This window comes from Salminus brasiliensis, chromosome 13 (genome assembly GCF_030463535.1).
Source record: "Salminus brasiliensis chromosome 13, fSalBra1.hap2, whole genome shotgun sequence".
NCBI classification, from domain to species: Eukaryota; Metazoa; Chordata; class Actinopteri; order Characiformes; family Bryconidae; genus Salminus; species Salminus brasiliensis.
In genome coordinates, this window is record NC_132890.1 from 36,457,297 (window position 1) to 36,481,910 (window position 24,614).

At 40.6% G+C, this 24,614-nt stretch overlaps 1 protein-coding gene across 4 annotated transcripts in view; it reads right to left on the minus strand.

Moving 5' to 3' along the window:
* Positions 1–24,614, minus strand: part of cntn5 (contactin 5) — a 324,354-nt gene that overhangs the window by 60,191 nt on the left and 239,549 nt on the right. For all 4 annotated transcript variants that reach the window (XM_072694549.1, XM_072694548.1, XM_072694547.1 and 1 more), the window contains 3 exons: positions 23,062–23,243; positions 14,079–14,215; positions 7,980–8,109 (listed from right to left, as the gene is read on the minus strand). In XM_072694549.1, coding sequence (XP_072550650.1) covers positions 7,980–8,109; positions 14,079–14,215; positions 23,062–23,243 — 449 coding nt within the window. The remainder of the gene's footprint in view (positions 1–7,979; positions 8,110–14,078; positions 14,216–23,061; positions 23,244–24,614) is intronic.

Here is a 24,614-nt window from a genome sequence, read left to right on the forward strand (position 1 = left end):
ACCCCTCATCACAGCATGGCTATTTCCAGGGCCCACCTCTGATGTGACTCTACATCAAGGCTGGGATGTTTCAACAGCCCGCCGCCTGAGTGACTCTACACCGTACCTTGGATATGCTCCTAGGCCTGGTTGGGATGTTTCCTGGGCCGGAATTGTCTGTACATCATAGCTTACAGTGACTGTCCGTTACAGCACCAATGAGACCAATGAGGGCTGAGCAGGGGATTGTTCCTGCTTATAAGGGCTGTATCTGCCTGCTGGGGAACTGTGTTTATATGTGTTGCTGATGTAAAGCATCACTCAAATAAACACAGAGACACATGTAGAGTTACAAATACAGTCAAATGAACAAAAAGCAGATTTTTAATACAATCGTTCAGCATCACCTAAACATTCGGCTCTTCTGGGGTTCAATGGATACATCAGCAAATATTGATTTGTAATATCAGTACAGATATTAAACAGTTACCTGCTGATACTTTTCAAAATCAGTGTGTAATATCAAGCCATGTAATCACTGAATTTAGCACTGTAGTGATCGTGTACTTGAAAAGTGGCAATCAAATAGTGAGGCAGACAATTCTATCAAAATACTATAAATTGAAAACAGAAATTACAGTATATTATTTATTATTTATGTATCGGATGTTGCCCAGGGCTTGTTTCTGGAGTCTATTTTTTTTTTTATATAAAATTCCAATCTACACTGAAGAAGTTATGATTCATTTATTAACAAAATAACAATAAAACCTATTGCCTTTTGCCACAGATATGAGATATGCTGAGAAAAGCTGAGTCTTGCTTTTGAGAGAAATACAGTGCAGTGGTAGTCATTTTGCAGTTATGGTGACGCGAGATCATCACTGAGCTGCTGCAAATATATAGTCATATTTAAATATACAAGTAGATGCACCTGCTCCTTATGTGCTGAGTAGCAGTTCAGCACCTGGGGGAAATCCCTCACTTCCACAGGAAGATAATACAATAATAACCCCAACACAGAGCAACCGGGCTGTATCTGGTGGTAGATGCAGGAGCAGGTAGGTTCTTACACTCAATTGACTCAGAAAGCCAAACAATTCCATACAACCAATGACAACAGAGACAAATGTAGGCCTCGCTCAGCACAAACAGAAGGACAGACCAGCTCTTTTGAGAGGGATGGCGTGATGGCAATCATGCATCCATGAGCAATGCGCTCATAATTAGCTCCCTCATCGTTATGCTCGAGCGTTCAGTAGAAGTTAAATATTTCCAGGCTACACGACAAAAATAATTCAGCCCCCGACTGACGCATTTAAACATAATTACAGTTAAATGTCGAAACTGTCTGCAGGGAGGCTCTCGGCAGCCTGACACATCTGATGAGTCTAATGTTGTCAGAGTTAAAAAAAAAAAAAAAGGAAAGTCAGATTGTTGGTTAAGTCTGGGGCACAGAGTCAGCTGACCTTCAGAGTCAGAGTCTAAAAACAGGAACTTAAGAGGAACTAGAGAGAGAAACTCACATTATAATGCCTGTGCAAAATTTACCTTAAACACATTTGAACATGCAGAAATAATATTTTCAAACTTTACATGTTACAATTTATTTAAGGACATTTTTAGGAATATTACGAAGTACAAAAAATTGAATGTTCTACCTAAGCCAACTACAAAGAATGAGGTTAAGCACATATTTGCAACATAATACATGGAAAACCATAAATAAATATATTTTGTGAATGAAGAAAAACATAAATCTGTTACTCTTAAAAGTATTCATTTATTCATATCAGATATAGAGTCATTTGTGGGAGTTACTGAGTAATAAACAGCGGATACTGAATTATTCATAAAAGTTAATGAATGATTCATATAATATAATGTATACTTCATAGGAGATACTGACTAACCCAGAGTGGATACTGAATGATTAATAGTAGATAATGCATAATTCATAGTGGATTTAGAAGAATTAATAGTAGATACTCGATCATTTATAGTAGATACTTAATTAAAATGTCTTTGGCATTTTTTATTAGATTTTATATTTCTGCTTTTGATGCATTTGTAAGTAAAGATACAGCCCAATTCTTTTCAGTTAAACTAAATCATTACTGTCACAATATATAATTTATAATATATAATTATATGTCACAATAACCACATCAGTCCCTGGCTAATCAAATGCTCTGACTTTCAATAAAAAATGTAGCTAAATGTACGTACCACACACATACCACTTCACATTATTATTATTAGAATGTTTTTTTGTTTGTTAATTTTTGTATATTTTGTCCCACAAAGAAATCAGACTTCAGTCAGACTGATCAGAGATGCATTTGACTGCAAAATTTAAATGCATGTTGCTAAAATCGTATAAGTACATAGTCCAGATACTATTCACATAAAATGACCAGCTGTAACCAGGATCATTCCTAAATACTATCCACATTTTAAAGCTAGCCAACTATAAGACAGTTACATATTCATCATATTTTCCATCATAACACTGTACCTCATGAAAAAACACTTTTAAGTTTAAAGGTTTTCTAGTGCAGACCTTCTCCCAAAATATATATGTCATAACTTATGTCATAACTGTCATACTTTTCTTATGGATTTTAAAGTGAGTGGGTCAACAGTTTTTTCACCATACTGTTTCTGCACCACATTCATCATTCCCCATCCTGGTCAATGAGAATAATAATTGTTTTATACCCCACCCCACCCAATTAGCTTTCAAATAGTTAACTAGCTTGCATTGCCTGAAAGCCTACAAGAGATTAAAAAAAACCTGAAGGGAAGCAGTTCTGCAAGGAGAAGTGGTATGACTACAGAAATTAACAACTACAGAAAGCATGCGGTTGCTTTCAATGATGGTAAAAAACATGGACGTCATGGTTTCATTTCTTTCCGTAATACAGAAAAGAAGCCAAAACTGTCCGCTATGTTGTTAATTGGGCTGTTTTGTCATTAAAACATATGGGGATGGGTGGAGCTACAAATCACACTGAGGTGCTAGACCTGTGGTGGCTTCATTTTTGAGAGACGTTTTGCTGTCCATGTGTTCTACAGTCATGGGATCCTTGGGTAGAGTCCCTGGGTAAGACTTTGAGCATGTAAATGTATTCACAGTGGGCATCACTGGAGACTGGTATGCAGTACAGTATGCAGAACTTCACCTATTTGGCATTTCTAGGGCACCCCCACCTTCGGCTGAAGCACAGTTGTGATGCCAGTTTTGCAGAGCTACACTCCTCAGCTGCTCTGGTATGTGTTAAACCACTGCACACATGTAGCAGAGTAGTGAGAACCCATAAGGCCTCTCTCTCTCTCTCTCTCTCTCTCTCTCTCCGCTAGCTGCCAGGCCTCACCACCAGCACTTAGTCAAAGGTTGAGCCATGTTTTTTACGGGTGACATTAGAGATGATGACATTTCAGTCCCGGCTATAGCTGCAGGGTGTAAAACACCCCCACCACCCATCCCCCATTCTGCCTCCATCTTCCCTCACTCGCCCGGCCAAAGACAGTGCTGACAGATGCGCTTGGTCCCCCTAGATATAGTGTGTGTGTTTATGTGGGCGAAAGTGTGACTGTTCATGCCATGTCTTTGTTTATCTGTGTGTAGATGCTGGAAGCATGGCCTTCGCCTGCTAAGCATGCGTGTCCCTGCGAACGCTACGGGCTGAAGGTTGCAACACTAACCTTGTAAGCAATGCTAACCTTGTGAAAATCTGTGAGAAAATATGTGAAAACTGTTTTTTAAAGAGATAATGAACACTGTTACATTGAGTCTTATTAAAGGTCTCTACAGCAGAGGTGTACAGCTAATTCTCCACATCTCATTTCATGAGGTTTCTTCAGGTATGTTCATAAAAAAGGCCGTAAAGCCAAAAGAGTAATTTGGAAAAACATTTTGGACACTTATTTCCCAGCGGCTGTTTTTGATAGTGGGTTACTGATACTGCTACTGATGCATAATCAGGACAAGACAGCTGGTATGTGCACATTTTAAGGTCTTAACAGTAATGAGTGAAACCTGTTATGACCCAGTTTTGAGCTTTTGGAATTGGCCCTTTTTTGCTTATATGAGATTTCTTCAAGAGCAAAACAGTGGGGGTGGGAGTACTGCCCAACCTGGCTCTCTACTACCCTGCTGCACGCTGCGATGCCGTCCTGCCCCAGATCCTTGCATTGATTCACTTACGCCACTCTAGATATTGCATAACTGTGCATATGACTGTTTCACCAGCATGGACTTTCACACTAACACTGAGCCTGTGTCCTACACTCACTCACACTCTCGCACAACTCACCACCTGCTCTCACATCCGCTACAGCTCTTCATGATCTCACTCTTTCTGTCCAGCTACTCCTGTGCTATCCGGTGTGGATGAATGAGTTCCTTCATGGAGTCTTGGTTCCTCTCAAGGTTTCTTCCTCTCGATCTGAGGGAGGTCATCATTTCACCACTGTCATTGGACCATTGGACTCAGATCTATGTAAAGCTGACAACATTCAGTGTGGGCTATATAAAAAATGTGAAAAACAACCCAACACCATGATCCCCCCTCCACCAAACTTTACACTTGGCACAATGCAGTCAGACAAGTACCGTTCTCCTGGCAACTGTCAAACCCAGACTCGTCCATCAGATTGCCAGACGGAGAAGCATGATTCGTCACTCCAGACAATAGTCTTCACTGCTCTAGAGTCCAGTGGTGGTGTGTTTTCTTGCATCCATGCTTTGCATTGAGCTTGGTGATTTAAGGCTTGGATGCAGCCGCTCGGCCATGGAAATACATTCCATGAAGCTCACTACTGCTCTTGAGCTAATCTGAAGACCACATGAAGTTTGGAGGTCTGTAGCGATTGACTCTGCAGAAAGTCGGTGACCTCTGCGCACAACACACCTCAGCATCCACTGACCCATGGCCTGAAGCTGGGTACCACACTGGGATTCACTGAGCTTCAGAGAGTGACCCATTCTTTCACTTCTTTCTTTTATTATATCTATAAAAATGGGCATATTAACCCATATTAACCAATATTTTATATTAACCCAACAAACTGGACCCCAAATAAGCACAGAAGCTAGTGGCTCCTTGTCAGGCTCAGCTGCTCAGTCTCTATGGAAAATGAATAAAACCGGCAGGGTGGCAACTGAGGCATCGGTCTCAGCCTGCAGCCCACACTCATCTGAATGAGTCTCCCTATTAGCAGTGTAATGTCACATACAGAGCATGCTCATGCTTGTGGACATCACAGACAGCAAAGCTAAGTCAGTGAAGTCAATCACTGATTTTCTGCCAATGGGCGCTGGCTTGCTGAAGCATGCGTCACGTAATTTCCCGAAAGTCCATCTGAACGTCGCTGCCGATAACAAAACAAGCAATTTGCAGTCGAGATAAAATAGACTAGCGAGGATGAAAATTCAGTGACTCAGAGCACTCTGGGAAACGGCGCATTCCGAACACGGCGCTCGCGTGGCACAGTGCATAAATTGGACACAATGGACCTGGTGTCCAATCTGAACCATCAAATGACAAGTGTTTCTGGTAAATTGAGTCATGTTGAGCTCTGGGTTCGACACGAGCGTTTGTCAGGCCTGTCAAAAGATGGAGTCATTTGTTTGTGTTTGTCTTGTCTTAGCGTGATGGGGCTTTCTCTGAGGTAATGAGGAATGGGAATGAAGATGACCCAGAGGAAGGGGACGGTGGGGAATGTCATAGGATGAGGGGGAAAATCAAGGGTGACAGGAAGAAAATGAGTGTATCTCTGGTAAACATGCGTATACCCAGTCTGGGTCCAGTCTTTTTTGTTGTCTCCAAATGAGCTTCTAACCCGAGTTCTGATTTGATTGCACTAGGCTAAAAAACAAGCAAGCCAGACTCTCCTGCTCCTCTTCCACACCCCTTCCCTGTCTCTTCTCCTTTAGGCGGATATTCTGTCTGTCCTGGGGTGCTTTTTATTTTGTTAGCGTGGAGCTTTTTTATGTGACAGCTCATTCTGTGCCATCCTCAGCTCACCGTTGTCCCCTAGAACATCACCAAAATGTTCTTTTCCCTCCTGACACACTGCCAGACAGACTTTCTCTTTCGATGATTAAAACAGCCGTACTGATTGATAGCCAGCCCCACTATAGCATCTCATCATCCTATTGTCCAGTCACAAGCTTCAGTGCTCGTTGCAAGCTATTCATTGCTTCTGACTGAAAGCCACCTGTCAGGATTTGGTGTAGTGTAATAAGCGTTCACTAAGAAGAGGCAGAATTGTCAGGGAGGGTTCAAATGTCACAAAAAAAAAAAATCAACGCACCAATCAGCATCAGCGTTAGCAGACTACATGGACTGTTTGTGATTATGGAGTAGGCTACTGCTGCTAAGGTTGCGTGGTCTACGCTGGAGTTAAGTTAAGATCTCCTCTTTGTCTCGTTATGTCTCCAAGATACTGCCTACGTGACACCTCCCACCAGCCACAACATCCTAACCATGGTGGAAACCCGTGAGTCCACAGTGTCCTCTTTTTTGGACAAAGACAAAGATATGGTCACCCTAGCATTTGGATGGGATGTTTGATCATGGAGATAATGATCGAGACACATGCAATCAGGTGTGTCCAAACTTTTGACTGGCACTGTATGTGTTACATGATCAGCTATAAAGGTAAATAAATGGCCCAAATTCACAGCATCATTACTGAACAGGCTCTCAGCCCTGAATGAGAAATGGCTGAGTTCATATAAGGACTCTAGTTTTCAGTAAATGAGCGATGTTCGATTTTGGCAGTTCTGGGCTCTGTACTAAAGCTCAAGTATGAAGCTTTGAGGTTGATAAATTCAGAGGATCCAGTGGCACCAAGGAGACAAAAGCACCTTTTGGGTTTGGAGCATTTTTGTTTACCATAGTATAGCTGGTGATGGTAATGTTAATGGTAGCGATAGGGACACGGTGCTAACAGAAGAATGCTGCCGATGAATGGGTCTGTGACCAATGATAGCTAACTGAGTTACTCTGGTACCTGTAGTCATTTACCACCAGTTTAACAAAACATAGCAAGGCTGAAACAGTGGTGCAGGCAGATATTACAGTGCACAATTTAATGAATCTGTAAGAAAGCTGTGTAAATAAAGACCAAAGAACATCTTAAAGATCTTAGAATCAGAACTCAGCATCAGAACATGAAGGGGACTGCTGCCAAAAAATATACAGAGATCAGTGGCTGAGCTTGGAGTTGGAGAAATAGCTCCATATTGCTCTGCACACAACTGGCCTGTTTAGGATGGTGGAGAGAAAGAAGCAGTTCCTGAAGCTAAAACACAACAAACATGTATTTGACCATAAATCATAGCTAGACGACTGGGTCAGAACATCTCCAAAACATCAGGCAGGTCTTGTTGGGTTTTTCTGGAATTAAGTAGTCAGTCACCACCAAAAGGGCAACCGATGGAGCGGCAACACTGCTGCTCATAGGGGTCCCACCTCCCAACATACAAGACTTAAAGGATCTGCTGATCTGCTGCTAACGTTAGTCTTGGTGCCAGACACCACAGCAGGACACCTTCAGAGGGCTTGTGGAGTCTCAACATGCCTCGAATGATTAGATCTGTTGCAGCTGCACAAGAGGAACCTACTCAGTTTTAGGCAGGTGGTATTAATGTTATGGCTGTGTATCGGTGTTTGCTGGACATCTGCACTCCAGGACTGTAGATGATACTTGAAACAGAAACTTGAAACAGAATATAGACTTTAATTATGATTAATATTAACACGTCTTTCAGCTTCCCAATTGGTTATTTTTTATGTATGACAAAAAAAGGGAAACGCCAAACATGGCTTGCATTATTCTCTGACGTCGTTGCCAGTAAAAGCCTGTAACTTCCAGCTCATTCCCGCATTGGCTTTCAGCTAATGGTCCGGTAATGGCTGACCAGAATCGGAAGATAAACTTGTCCCTGCTCCACCGAAAGCAAGTAAAAGATTAATTAAGGCATTTACCCAGTATTTTGAGCTCGGCGCTGGAGTAGATGGCTCCGTACTTGTTCTCTGCCACGCACTGGTACATGCCAGAGTCGGCCTGCTGCACCCTGTGGATGATCAGCTCTCCGTTCAGCATCTCCACTCTGTTCTGTGGGGGGAAACAGTCAATGCTTTGCTGCGCACACATAATTATGTCGTCACCTGTCTGACAGGTCCTTTAAGCAATGCTTATGCTGTCAGCTTTACATCTGATGATAGCTCAACTAGGTGAGTCTCCGCAGACACATTCAACACCTATAACTGGTGTGGTGGTGTTTCTCTTCATGCTGAGCTGCAGTGTGTGAAATAATAGATGCTTAATGTAACCATTAGAAGCTGATAGTGTGACAGGGTGTAAGATTTAGTGTGTGTGTGTGTGTGTGTGTATGTGTGTGTGCACATGTACAGCACTGAGAGATCTGACACATAGATTGGTGTCAAAAGAGAAATCTCATTAAGCCCAAGGAAACAGTTAATTACAGCCATTTGTTAACATTTAACCCCTACAGCATGTATACATTAGGCATTCGCATCAATGGATAAATTGCTTTTCAGGTTCAATAAGCATCGCTTTTCTTTTTTTTTCACTTGACCGAGATGATGCCATAATACCGAAACCACTCTGTTACACGTTAACACATTACACCTCCCTGTTTGGTCACACAGAAATGATGGCTCAGGTCACTGATGCATGAAGATATTTATCTGATAGTGCCATGATCATATATATATATATATATATATATATATATATATATATATATATACAGTCATATTCACCTTGACCTCACTTATGAGATGTTGCCACCCTTTGCCTGGTACCCTATTATCAATCCCTTTTGGACATCAGTCAACTCACGTCCTCTGTCCATGACAGTCGTTTTGCACTCTGCTACAACTGACTGGTGTGCTCGCTTATTTATACGTACAGCAAATTCTGTGACAGTGTGGGAAGGGTGGTAGCGTCTCGTAAGTATATATATATATATATATATATATATATATATATATATATATATATATATATATATGAATGCTGGGAGATCATGGCATTATCAGATGAATTTGTTCATGCATCAATGACCTAAGCCATCATTTCCGTGTGACTAAACAGGGAGGTGTAATGTGTTAACGTGTAACAGAGTGCTTAGTGGTATGTTCAAGAGCCACTGTAGTGAAGGTGCACTGAGAATGGTCTTAAATTTCTCGCCCTACAGGCCACTACGTCTCGCTAGTGTTCTCTGAGCCAAATCTGGTTATTCCCTCTATTAGATAAGTGGTAATTATACACTTACTAGGTCAGCCACATCTACACCATCCACACATACATTCACATACAAATATAGGATATGTATACACACCGATGAGCCAAAACATTATGAACCAATGCTGAATGTACTGTTGGCCTTCTGTGTTCCACTCTGTGAGCTCACTCTCCAACATCTCTGAAGGTACCCTACAGTACCTGGCACCAAGATATTAGCATCAGATCATTTAAGATTTAAGATTTAACACAGTGTGTTGCGATGCATTCCTCCAGTAACCATCATTAAGAATTTCTGTGACTTGTGCCACAGTAGCCCTTCTGTTGGTTCAGTCCAGACGGGATAGCCTTTGTTTCCCTCACAAATCAATGAATCTTGGGTGCTGAACACCCTTCTGCCAGATCGTGCCTGATCTGGTGGTCATGTGGATCTATTAGTTAGCCAGATCTCCCATTACAAGTCAAGAGATACAGAACTTTTTCAAATTTAATTTCTAATTTGTAAATAACTTTCCAACATAAGCAACAACCTCCCTATTTATATTTGCCCTAGAAACGAGCTTTGCATACAACTTTAGTAATAACGATTTTTAGTAATAACTTCGAACTAGTTATTAATTAATATTTTAATAATTTAGTAAACTGCACTGTTCTGCTATCAACACTTAGATCAAGACCAGGACATCTGGAACAATGAGTTTTGGATAAATGAATCCAAAGCTGAATTATCTGGACACAGTAACAGAGAACATGAACCCATATCAACTGTGAAGCATGGAGGTGGAGATGTCCTGTTTGGGGCTGCTTTTCTGCAGTAGAACCTGGAGAACTCTCCAACATAGAATCCACTCTGAATTCTTCATGCTATCAGAGGGGGCTTGAGGAAAATGTGAGACCATCTGTCTAAAAACTAAAGCTGAAACGTCACACAGCTGAAAGATTCCTGCATGGAGGAGTGGGAAAAACCTTCTCACAATAGGAATGGGGGGGAATTCAGCTATTAGGTCATAGGGTATCCTAATTATTTTCTCACAAGAAAATTAATTGTTTTACTAATATCATCTTACAAATTAATTTTAAGAGACATTTCATTTTACTGGTTTAGTTATATTACCGGCAGAAAGAAGGATAGCAGTTTCAGTAAATTATTAAGATCTAGCCGCATATGAACAGAAGACAAGGTTATGATAAATTTTACAAGACAGGACGATTCCCCAAATCCCTTCTTAACAGTTTTCCCCTTAAAAGCCATGCTCACATTACTGCAAAATGTGAATATCAGTATCTGCATCTGTATGTAGCTCGTAGTAGCTGTGATTATCCAGATAATGGTTGTATTGGTTATATCCCTAATGAACAGGTCAGCTAATCCACAGCCCTACTGAGCTATGTATGCAGTATGCGTAGTATGTCTCAGTCATGTGGGTATGGGTGTGTGTGTGTGTGTGTGTTTGCAACTGTGTGTATATGAGTGTCTCTCTGTTAAAGAGCCATCTGGAGGTGTGTGACTGCATAAACAGTGTTTACGTGTATAAACGTGTGTATAAGAGATTGTGTGTGTTTGTGTACACTTGTGTACATGTGTGTGTATCTGTGAGATAAGTGCTCCTCTGAGTGCTTCTGTATTTAGTGTGAACATGCATAAGCAGGATGTGTACGTGTGTATGCATGTTTGAGTGGGTGGCTGTGTGTGCATGTACATTAACTATCAAACGCTTAAACACCTGCTAATAGAGTTTCCTTTTCAGCTTTTCTTCAGTTAAGACTATGTTTTCTGGTAGGTAGCGGTCAGTACCTACCAAAAGTGCTCAAAGGAAGGGCACCCCATGAACCAAGGACAGGGGCATGGGTGCATGAGGCTCACTGATGCTCATGAAGGTCCCACCAACCTCACACCTTACAGGACATAAAGGATCTGCTGCTAACATTAGTCTTGGTGCCAGATACCACTGCAGGACACCTTCAGAGGTCTTATGGAGTCCATGCCTCAAAAGGTCAGATCTGATGTGGCTGCACAAGGTGGAATCTACTCAATATTAGGCAAGTGGTTCTAATGTTATGGCTGATTGGTGTAATTCACAATATTATCTGACAATTACCACATCGACATAGAAACTATGAATTAATACAGGGTGAATTATGCATTGTCACTGTTTACGTAGTCTCAAGGCTGGAAGATGTTCTGCATATGGTAATGAAAAAACACCTTGCTGGGGGGAATTTCCAAAAGCAGATTTTTTAAATTTAATTTCTCATTTGTAAAACACTTTAAACATAAGCACCAAGCTCACTATTCATATTTGCCCCAGAAACAAGCTTTGCATATAAGCCTTTAGATTAAAGATATTGCAAAAAATCTGTTCTGTTCAAACTTTTGTTTAAAAATGAAACATTTGAGTAACTTTCGAGTAAACTACTACCGAACTGTTACCATTTATACTCAACTGCTGGTTCTGTGATGTCACAAAACCCAACACATTTACATATTTCCTCCCTTTAACCTCACTTATTCACATAAACCAATATTTAATTGAGACAAAATATTGGAAGTTGGAACATGACCTGGTCAGGCCGCCCTAGCAAGTTCAGTCCAACAGCAGATCACAAAATTCATAAAGAAGTCTCCAACAATCCTGAAATATCATAATGGGAATATCATCATGGGATCTACAGGTAGCTACGGCCACAACTGAAGTCAAAATGCAGCATCTACCATCAGACAGAGACCACACATCATTTTTATGGGAGATGTTCAAGGAGGAAATAAAAAAAACAAGCTTTTGACACAAGCCTTTAGATTAAAGGTATTGCTAAGATGTTTTAGTAATAACTTTGAACTAGTAATTAATGAATATTTTAATAATTTAGTAAACTGCACTGTTCTGCTATCAACACCTAGATCAAGACCAGGACATCTGGAACAATGAGTTTTGGACAAATGAACTGGACACAGTAACAGAGGACATGAACCCATATCAACTGTGAAGCATGGAGGTGGAGATGTCCTGTTTGGGGCTGCTTTTCTGCAGTAGAACCTGGAGACTCTGAATTATTCATGCTATCAGAGGGGGCTTGAGGAAAATGTGAGACCATCTGTCTAAAAACTAAAGCTGAAACGTCACACAGCTGAAAGATTCCTGCATGGAGGAGTGGGAAAAACTTTCTCACTACAGCAAAGTGGGGGAATTCAGCTATTAGGTCATAGGGTGTTCTAACAATTTCCTCACAAGAAAATATAATTTTTTACTAATATCATTTTACAAATAATTTTAAGAGACATTTTGTTTTACTGGTGTAGTTATATTACCTCCTTGGCAGAAAGATGGATAGCAGTTTCAGTAAATTATTAACATGTAGCTACATCAAGGTAAATCTTGAGGTCACATCTCATGACACATCTCCAAAATGTCAACTTTACAAGATAAGAAAAATGCATAAAGAAGTCTCCAACAATCCTGAAATACCAGGTAGCTACAGCCACAGCTGAAGTCAAAATACAGCATTTACCATCAGAAAGAGACCAGACATGGTTATCAGATGTGCAAGAAGGAAATCCTTAATGTCAAAAATAAAAACAACATCAGAGCAAAACTGAAGTTCTCAAGAGAACCCCTAGGCCAAGACCAGGACATCTGGAACAATGGGCTTTGGACAAATGAATCCAAAGTTAAATTATCTGGACACAGTGACAGAGGACATGAACCCATATCAACTGTAAAGCATGGAGGTGGAGATGTCCTGTTTGGGGGCTACTTTTCTGCAGTAGGACCACTAGGAATTATTTATGCTATCACAGGGGACTTGAGGAAAATGTGAGATCATCTATCTAAAAACTAAAGCTGAAACATCACACAGCTGAAAGATTTTTGCATGGAGGAGTGGGAAAAGGGTTATATTAACACTTTATCTACACTGAGATGCTTCATTATGTTACCACTACTTATTCATTCATGCTGCTACATTCCTTTCATATATTCTGATCATATTGCTGCTACCTTTTTTAATTTTTATTTTTCCTATTGAGACAGAATATGCCCCTTTCAAACATTACTTCCATATGGTTTCAACTATGGGTTCTTACTCCTTTGTCTCTATGGAAATTACTCTTTGTCCCCCGGCCTGAAGTGGTCACTCTCCTTCTCCGTCAGCTTGACTGCCAACAATATGGCATACAGTTAACCCTTTGTTGTGTGATGACCCTCAACCCCCCCTAATGTTGACACTCCAAATACCCTGACCTTTATCATCCTCCTACCCCTCCTTAAACTCCTCCCCCCCACATACCTCTCCTTAAGTTCCTCCTTTTTATCATCCTTTCCCCTCCCACAGTTCCCAATGTACGTAAGGTTCTCCCAAAATAACCCTAATCAGACTGGATTGGATTGGACTGGTTAAGATCCAGTCTCCTGACTCCTGAATCTGCCTCCTATATGCCGGATTTCTAACACTATTTTATGTTTACCCTTTTATGATTTATTGTTTTATTTATTCAATATTGCTCTTGCTCAAATATCCAGATGTTTAAATATTTCAAAAAGGCCTTGACTGTTTATCAGTAACAAAAACAGTCTGATATTCGAAAGGATAAAGATAGGATGAAAAATGTTTCCAAATGATTTATGACAGTTTTTCATACATGAATGTTGGACCTCAGTGAAAAGAATACAGGAGAAATGTACAAGATGTGCCTTTTAATCAAGTAACTACCGTATTTCAGACTGAAATTTATTAAGGTATGAAAAACAATCATTCAATCAATTGTGTCCAAACTTTTGACTGCTGTTAAAACTGCACATGTGAGTGTGGGTGTGTACCTGTGGGGTCAGAGGCTCTCCATTGCGAAGCCAGCGGTAGGTAGGCCTGGGTTTCCCTGTGGCTCTGCACTCCCACTGTAACTGCTCACCACTGTCCAGCTGTGAGTCATTTATCATATTGATCCACTGGGGCATGGCTGTCAGGGAAACAGGGAGACATGTGGGACAAACTGAATATATTATACACATGTGTATCCTTTTAAATGCAGTAGATATATACACTACATGGACAAAAGTATTGGGACACCTATACAGTACACCTACAGGAGCTTTTCTGACGTCCTGTTCTAAACCCATAGGCTGTATTAATACGGAGCTGGTCCCCCTTTGCTCTAAGCTCTACCAGCAGCAGCAGGTGTGGAGCTCTGCAGTTATGGAGTCAGTTGGAGGCTTTTCTGCACTCTGCTCTGAGCTCAGCACTCGGCCCTGACCCCGCTCTGTAACTTTACGTGGTCTGACAGACACTCGGTGGCTGAGCTGCTCTCTGTGAGCTGTTCCTCCTAAACTCTTCCACTGTTCAATAATAATACCACTCACAGCTGATCTAGGAGGGAGGAGATTTCACCAGCTGACTTGTTGTTGTTGGTGCAGCGGTGTCTCCTATTACATACAGAACCACGCTGGAGTTCAGGGAGCTCTTCAGAACCCACTCCCATTTACTAATGTGTGGAAGAGAGGCAGACTGCAGGGCTAGGGGCTTGGGTTTATACACCTGTGGTGCAATGAGACTGAATTAAACATCTGAATTCAATGATAAGGAGATGTGTCCAAATATTTTGTCCACATAGTGTACGTATAGGCAAGTGAACACAGCAAAACCTCTTATACAACCTCCCCTTAAATACATTAATATCAAGACTTTAATGTTTTTTTCCTGTCTTTAAATAAAATACTGAAGCGTGCAACAATATCTCCCACAGCCTTCACTAATTGCTCGAGCAAAAGAAGAAAAACATGATGTTTACTGAATGATAACTATCGCAGAGTTCATGAAGCTAAAATTCACCATCCATCATTTCAGCAAATTAGATTAGCAAGAGCTTCCTAGGAGTAATTAGCTAGCTTGCCATTGTAGGATCATCATAACTCAAAAGAGCAGCTTTAAAAAGAAGAGGGAAAAAAGACATTTTAAAGCAGACACAGCTGCAGCTGCTGGTTAGCTCGCGTGGCCTTGTCCTTTGCATGAATATAAATGAAGGGTTAGCGTCAGGGCTGGCATGAAACAGATTGCTGGTACTGAAAATATGAATTCAGAATACAGAAATGAATCTGTTTCAGTCCAGGTTACCTAATTTAATAAAAGGTATTTTATTTCATGTCTCCCACCTGTGATGCAGTGTTGACCCTATCATCAGGAGACAAGCTGGTTTGATCCCCATGTTGCAAATTTGAATTTAAATAGCATTCTTGTACCTAGTATCTCCTTCTTAATTTTCACTGGAGTTCAGTGTTGAAATTTTAGTCTAGGTCTATTTGTACCATTTGTACTGACCATTCATGAGACTTTGATACAGGTAAAAAAAAAAATGCAGATTCAATTTGGCCTCCTTCTTCAACCCATCCGTGCAGTGAACACACACACACACACACACACACACACACACACACACACACTACTGAGCAAACACACACAGTGACAGTGAGCACACCTGTAAATCTTTTGTTTTATAGATAATGATTTTTTTTTTTGGTCAGTGTAGAGCACTGATTTTTGGCTAATTGAATCTTAATAAAATACTCTGATATTATTTAAATTTTATTATAAATAAAAAACTTGAACTTTAGTTATATAAAATAACTGAAATAAAGAAATATGACCGTGATCCCACACTAAACTGTATGGAATATTAAGCTAAATCGTTTCGACCAAGAGTCCAAGTAGTTTTGGAGCACTTCTATAGGTCCCTTTTTAATGAAATGTTGAAACTTCAAATATTCAAATGTTAAAAAACAAATCATGTGACAAATCAGGTTTTTGCATGACAGCGATGATATTTACCTACAAATAAGGAAAATCTAAGTTTATTTGTCATGGACATAGTTATACACTATATATATATATATATATATATATATATATATATATATATATATATAGTTATTTTTTTCTTATTGATTATGCTTTAAGGTGTCTGGGATGAAATAATATAACTAAACAATAAAGAAAAGAGATTATGGATTATGGATGTAGTACAGTATGAAGTGCAGAATGTGCAAAAATATAGGTCACTCCTGCTCTCTGCAGAATCCCTAACTTGTGAACCACACTGTACTCTTAATCTGCCCTGTCACCGGTTCACCAGGTGATCTTTGAAGGGAAGATTTTATTTAATAATTCAGGTATTGATTATGTTTCTTATTGATTATGGCTTTAAGGTGTCTGGAATTACATAATATTAGATTGTCATGTTTCTCTCTCTTACTGTAGAGTCTGATAAGGAGGAGGCAAACAGGGCCTGGGAACCCTGCTGATACTGCATGTGAAGAGGGGGAGAGACAAAAGCCTTTAGGTGTTTAAGAAGTTTGGTTTATTTATTTATTTTTTCTTTTTTTATAAATAAGATATTCGGTTTGTAAACATTGGTGGACAGTGTGTCTTTTTCATGAAGTTGTCCTTGATTTGAGAAAGCGGTCACTGCCAACAGCGAGCTAGTGTACAAACTGGAATCAATGGTGTATTAAGAAGGACAGGATCATGAAGTTATGGTATCTGATGAATAAGTATATGATAGTGTAAAATCGAGAACATGCTAGAGAAGTGGGATGGGGACAGAGGAGTCATGCGAGGACTTTTTTTTATTATTGAGAGGTAGGATTTGATTTGACTACCATGTTAGATGATCTCCAGGTTAACCTTAAATAAAAACGTGCACCAGCTTTTCCCTTTTAAAGCAAGACCTGCCTGATGTTCTTGAGATGTTCTGACCCAGTCGTTTATCTAGAACATCACAGTTTGGTTCTTGCCAAAGTGTCTCAGATTCTTACGCTTGTCCATTTTTACCTGCCTTAAGGCCTCCATCACCTTGAAGAACTGACTGTTCACTTACAGGCTTTATATATTCGCCCTTTGGCAGATAAGGTCACGGTGGATGAAGATCATCAAGGCAGCGGAGTGTTAATCAATTAATAATGTATAATATAAATATAATGCAATATATGAAGGTCACTCCTGCTGTCTGTAGAATCCCTAGATTTGTACCTAGGTTTGTGCTTGAGGACGCTATTGTATTCCACATTTGCTACTTTTGTATGTAATATAATGGAATACATTACTATTCTGTCCAACTCTGGCGAGCATACATATTACTAAAAGAGAACACAAGCAGTAACATGCAGGAATGGATAAAGAAGGGAAATAAACAAAGCAACAGTGTAATTCTTTGTAGCACAAATCAATAAAGTCAGCCCACAGGAGAAAGGCACCTCTCCGGTTCAATATGGCTGCCGGCACTGTTTCAGGCCCTACTGCATTATTCACCGAGCTGAGAGTTTGTATTGAGACGAGGAACTGCAGCCTGTAGGAGTGACCTTAAAGTAAGGTTTTGGGTCCTTGAGTTATGAACCCTGACTGCACTCGTGACGCCCACTTCCTGTCTACCGTCGTCTCACGGTGAATCAGTAGCAGGGATAATGAAGCCGGCCCCGTGGCCTTGGGGATGATGTGCTCTGATGCCCTCTGAGGGGCTTCTAGTTTTTGGGGCATAATCCAATGCAGCCTGCAGCCGCCTGGCGTGGGTTGTAAATTACACGCAGTGGCCTGTAGAGTTAATCCTGCACTCGGAAAGAGGGAGACCCTCGCTGACCATGGTCATTTAATGAAGGCGTATGAGGAAAAACAAGGCCGCATACTGAAAAGAAGCTGGCAGCAGGAGATATAGCGGGGGACAGAGGGACTGGCCTTTAACCTTTAGAAGTGTGTAGTCATTGCAGTCATTTTGCTACACAATTTAAATATAATTACTAGTGGTTAAGTTATAAATTATGAGGTTATAGCAGAATAGAGTAGAGAAGGGTTCATGGAGAGGTCACTGAACACATAAAACATGTGCATTAGGAAGGTGAATTAGACATGCAGCTCACTGGTAGGAGTTTTTGTCAATGTAAAAAACATTTTATTCTAAGTCATTTTTTATTTACTAAATTTATCTCAATAGCCAATTACCCAACCTACTAATTAGCAGTATCCCCCTGTCACATGTAATGCCACCCAACACTGGGAGGGTGAGGACTAGCACATGCACAAAAAGACGGCACCTCTTTTTGAAAGGCCACCAATTCAGTGTCACCAGACAACCGGATGTCCACCAGATGTTGGACAATCACCACCTCATCCCTAACTCATCCCAAAAGTATTGGACATAGCACCACCAGTTCTTCCACTGCTCCAAAGCTCAATGCTGGGGGACTTTATACCCCTCTAGCCCACGCCTGGCATTAGGCATCATGGGGCCAATAGGTTCATGATGTTTATCTGCTTCAGGGAGTCCTATTCTATTGGCAGTACTTCTCTACATAAAAGCATTTGCACATCCATGTCAGCAATGTATTAGTGTATTAGTGCCTTTTATTTTAACATGATCTGTTTGTTTGTATTACTGACTTGTGTATTTTGACCTGCTCTGTTTGTTCATTTGTATTAGTGGCTTTTATTTTGAAATGGTTTATTTGCATTACTAACTTATTTTAATACAGTCTGTCTGTTAGTTTTTTATTACTGACTTTTTTTTATTCAGTCTGTTTGTTAGTTTTTTATGACTGACTTTTATTTTGATATGGTCTGTTTATTTGTAATAGTGACTTTAATTTTGATATGGTTTGTTTGTTAGTTTGTATTGGTGACTTTTACTTTGACGTGGTTCTCCTGTTTCCACTCAGCCCGTGTCCATCTGAGACTCCCACTCCTCCCACTAACATAACTCTGCTCTCCACTCTAACACCAGACTAATGGAGCTGCAGACGCGTGGTCGTGCTCGGTGTGTTGTCTTCTGCCTCCCGTGATGGACACCTGCTCAGTCTGGGCGTGTCCACTGCAGCTCTGCGTCCAGACTGAGGGGATTGCCACTGTAATCCATGTCAGCAATGGCTCCAATCTGAGTGCATGCATTAGAAGGGGTGTCCACAAACATTTGTACATATGCTGCATTCTAGCCATTAGATAAATACACTAACAGGAGTTGTGAGATCCACCAGAATCGGCTTGTTCTTGCACAAAGCTCTGGTAAATATTTACATAATTACATAATTAATTACATAAGATATCATATGTATTGACGGCTGTTTTACGTATGATATAGTAAGTAAGTGAAAGCACATACACAGTGTTGAAGTGAGCCAGCGGCAATTTCAGCTCTTTCTTTAACTCATGTTTGTGCTACAAGAAGAGGAGGGTAAGCGATGTGATTAAAATAAAGAACTGAACCATTCATTTTGAATATAAACCCATTTAAAGATAATGCTGTGCTCCACGCTACACAGACACACTTCTGTAACACTGGGTGGCAGTTAAAGAAAAACTCAGCTCCTTAATGGAGAACATTTCATTTCTCCAGTCAAGCAGATACAGGAGCTTTCTGTGCCAAGGACAGCTTTCTGCAGCATCTTCGTAAAGATAGCAGGACTTCTGAGACAAAAGAATAATCTCTCACATTAGCAGTGGGAAATATCGTCTTGGCACAGGGCCTTTTTTCAGAGGCGTTATCCTCCTCTCTGCTAGGGCAGCACTGCGAACGGCACAGTTTGAAATCCCTTCATGCTACACAGAAGGAATAGGATATCAGATGTGTGTTCCTCTGCTCATTTACCGAGTCAGTGAACCCTTCAATATGTTGTCTTAGGTTGACAAAAAAGTTTTCAAAAATGTGAATTCAGTGAACTCCTTTATTTATTGTTCTTGGTTCACCATTAGATCTCTCTACCAGCCATCATGATTTGTAATTAGCATTATGACTGCCAACCACCACATGAACTCCTAACCGGTTGCTTCATGCTCTGCTTATGACCCACCATGTTCCCTTATCTCACATCCTGCTGAAGAAAAGACTATCTGTAAAAGGGCAGCAGAAGGAAAAAAATGATGTAAGAAGCTAACGTTATAAAGTGGATCACATTAATTGCAGTGGTTTAAAACACAATTCTGATTGGGTCGTAGTTTTTGATTGGTCATTTTTCAGATCAACAAAATGTGAGAGTTATTTTGGCTTTCAGTTTAAAATAATTTTGTGTAACTGGTTCATGCAGTATCAGTGACTTTTATTTTGAAATGTCTGTTTGTTCTTTTGTATTGGGGACTTATTTTGATCTGGTTGTTTGCATTAGCGCCTTTTAATTTAACATGGTCCATTTGTTTGTATTACTGACTTTTGTATTTTGACACAGTCTGTTTGTTTGTTTGTATTAGTGGCTTTTATATTGAAACTGTTTGTTTGCATTTTATTTTCACATGGTCTGCTTGTTTGTTTGCATTAATGACTTATTTTGACACATTCTGTTTATCTGTATTAGTGACTTTTATTTTGATAAGGTCTGTTTGTTTGCATTAGTGACTTTTATTTTGATATAGTCTGCTTTTTGTTTGTTTTATTGACTTTTATATTGATACAGTCTGTCAGTTTATATTAGTGACTTTTATTTTGATCCGGTTCTGTTTGTTCGTTTGTATAAGTGACTTTTATTTTGACATAGTCTGTTCGTTTGTATTAGTGCAGCTCCATGTTCAGACTGAGGAGATTACTACTGTAACAGTAGCAGCGGCAGTAAAATTGTGCTGCACACTGATGTGGTTAAACTTCGGCAGTTAATCCATGGGAATTAATTAATCTGTGGGGGTGTAAAAACCTCTGGAGATTTTGATGTAACCAAAATTTTATCCATGTCTGTTCTTTATATATATATATATATATATATATATATATATATATATATATATATATATATATATATATAATTTATTTATTTATTTATTGCATTGTTGTTTTGGTTCCTGGACTGTTTTTAGAGTATACTGTGCGACACTGTACATTTGTGCTGAACAGCTGAGGATGACATGGCAGCAACCCAAACAACCCAAAAGCTTTGACAGAAATCCAACTGATGTTTCCTGAGGTCAGCAAGCACCACTGGACTACGCATGAAGATATAAGGCATTGATCCCTTTGACTGCCATGAAGCTGATAAATCTGTGATTTTATAAAATCACCAGGACACCGCATTCATCTTCAAACCCAGAGAAACTGCTGTTATGACATAACATGCACTTCATCTACGCCCCAGACAGTTTCCAACGGATTATGGAAGACAATGCTGGGTGACGAATGGGGTTCCCTAACACCAGAATTAGATCACTGTCAATGTCACCACAGGGCTGGGGGGGTGCGGGGGGGATCTAGGCCAAAGAAGAATGCTTTTTTGGTTTGGAAAGTAAAACTAATGATGTAAAACCCCTGACATTAATTGGGTAAAAGTCATTCCCGGACAAAGCTATTTTTCATGTAAAAGCTTGTGACAGAGATCATAAGGCAAGCTTTAATTTATTCCTATGAGGAGGAGGACACTCAAATTTATGCAAAAGTGAACGAGGGTGGAAGTTTCAGCAATTTCAAAAAAATATAACATGTTAAATTAAAAATGGAACCGACAAATTCTGTGAGTGAAACCGGCTTCCCCAAGGCAACTTATGCTAGTGTGGAGGTCGCCTCTTAGTGCTGTAAGCAATGCTAGGCCTACTGGGCTCAAAGTGACCGGTTCTACTTTTGAAAGATGAAGGCCTGTGTTATTAAAAGTGCTGTCCTGAACTGGATTCAGTGTTGAAGTGTCTTTTTGCTGCTCTACTTTCAGCAGAGTCATTATACAAAGTGACCTCATGCAGCTGGCTAATGTGCTTCCACTATGGCCTGGGGGTCGTGAGTTCGAATCCCAAGCCATGCTGCTTTGCCATCAGCAGGCGGAGTCAGAGGAAGCACAATTGGCCACGAGTAGATGGGTCTCTCCGGATGGGTAGATGGCCCTCTCTCATCACTCTCATCACTCTTGATGAGTGATGTTGGCCGGCACAGGTGTCTGTTAGCTGGTACGGAGGAGGAGCTGGGGAGCCGGTGCTTTTCTTCGAGCATGCCGACAGCCCGGCAGCTGTTGGAAAAGAGGTGGTGGCTGAATTCTGATGTATCTGAGGCGACATGTGTTAAGTCTTTTCCCTCCCCCATAGTGTCGGGAACATGTCAGTTAACTACTAATTAACTACTAACGGGGGTTAATTGGAAGTACTATATTGGAAGCAAAAGAGAAAAAAATTGAGATGCAAAAAAAAAGTATATATATATATATATATATATATATATATATATATATATATATATGCATATATACTAAAGATGCCTACTCTATTACCCTGTTTTCTGTTTCTATGCAGCAGACGTAATTAATGCTGATACCCTGAATCTTGTGTATCTGTATAAAAAGATGATTAAAAAAACAAACAAAGCCTTAAAACTTTAATATAAATAAAATAAAATGTTAATAAAATGTTTAAATCTGGTCAAAACCAAACTGATTTGTGTTTATTTACATTTGTTTTTAGGCATTTTTAGACTGTGGTCAATCAGCTGTGGTAGGAAGCAGCTTGACTAATGGTTCATGTAGATACAGGTACATGTAGACCAATAGCAGCAGTGAGAAGGCGGGGCTTAAACAGACGTGTAAAGCTGTATGAAAAGATGTGTGAAAAGCCAACGCTGACGTGAAATCTACGCAAAATTCTGCCGTTTTACACAAATCAGAAAATCACAGCAGGACGCATTTTCAAACCCCAAAAAGAGGATATATCTGGCCAAAGGAGGACGTCACCCTACATCATCTCAATGAAAAAGCAACGGGTATTATGAGATTAGGCTACTTTAGGCACCTCTAGGCAAAGGACATGGTGGTAATCTCTCTCTCTCTCCCTCTCTCTCTCTCTCTCTCTCTCTCTCACTAGAGATGCAGTGCTTACTGTACACCTGGAGGTGTCCCCGGAAGGCAGTGCCTCCTCGTGAATTCTCTGCCTTGCACTCGTAGCTCCCTGAGTCTTCCAGTTGAATGTTGGGTATCTCCAGCACAGCCTGAGACTTGCGCAGACGAGCCTTTTTGGGGATGTTTCCGTTGATCTTCCTCCAGGTGATAGTCGGGACGGGGCTAAACAAGAAAAAAAACAACAGAGAAACACGTGTAATAAAATACCTTGTGTTCAAAAGCAATGAATACACTCTATGGGATTTTAACTAAATGACACTATGTCCAAATGTTTGGGGACACTTCTTCTAATCTTCTAGTTTTCAGCTACTTTAAGTTGCACCCATTGTTGACATTGTTGCACAACTTGTAGAAAAAGAAGTACTGCCAATACAATAGGACTTCTCTGGAGCAGAAAAACATCATGAACCTATTGGCTTCATGCTGCCTAAAGCCAGGCGTGGGCTAGTAGAGGGGTTTAAAGCCCCCCAGCATTGAGAAGCTGTGGAGCAGTGGAAGAACTGTGTTCTCTGGAATGATGGTGGTGGAGCTCCATCCAGTACTTTTCAGATGAGTTGGGGAGTTAGGAATGAGGTGGGGTGGTGATCATCATCCTACATCCTGACCTAACTGATGCTTTTTTTTATCACTGAATGCAATCAAATCCTCACAGCTATGCTCCTCCAAAATCTAGTTAATCAAAAAAGCAACCCCAAATGTGCAGTGGAGGCCTTTCAGGAGGCCTTGCAGTGGAGGTAGATTCCCATCTGTAAGCTAAACTATTATTGGCGTGGACATGCACAGTGAGAGCAGGTGAAACCTGTGCCAGCACCTGATAGAGCCAGGCAGGCCGCAGACTCGGTGATTACCGCATATCACCATAAGCTGAAAGATAGCTGTACAGATAAGTGTATTTGGACACTGTCATCCATCCCTGTTTGTGGCCGAGGCGGATGTGTGATGTGACCTCCTAAGGTGCGCGGCCCACGCGGAGATAACCCGCTCTATCAGACACCATCAGCGCTGCTCTGCACTGACGGCCCTGTCAGACAGCTTTCCAGGGATGGAAATGTGACACCATAGAAAAAAAAGAAAAGAAACGCCGCACACATCAATCATCCGGCAGCGGCAGTGAAAAAAGGCCCATTCCAGAGCCTGCTTCACTCGTATTGTGCACCAGCTACAGTCCTACAAGGACATGCGTGTAGCCTGGATAAAGTTTCTGAGGCCTGTCAGCTCAAATCGGTGGAGTTTAGAAGGAAACTGAACAGAGCGAGGCTGGATTTGGACAGCGGAGGGAGCGGCTCGAATTTGATTTGTTTCGCCTCCTCACCTGATTGGATTTGAGGGGTTCAGACGTGCCATTATTTGCTGAAATTCCCTGTGTTTAGTATATGAACATGGCTCAATTCGGATCGGGAAAGATCTGTTTAGATGTAATTGATCGAATTTGGTGCCTCAGACTGGTAAAACAAAGGACTATTTGTCAAAAGGCTATGACAGCACTTCCTATTCCTGGTCCTGGAGTGTGCTTGCAATGCAGTTTCTCTGCTC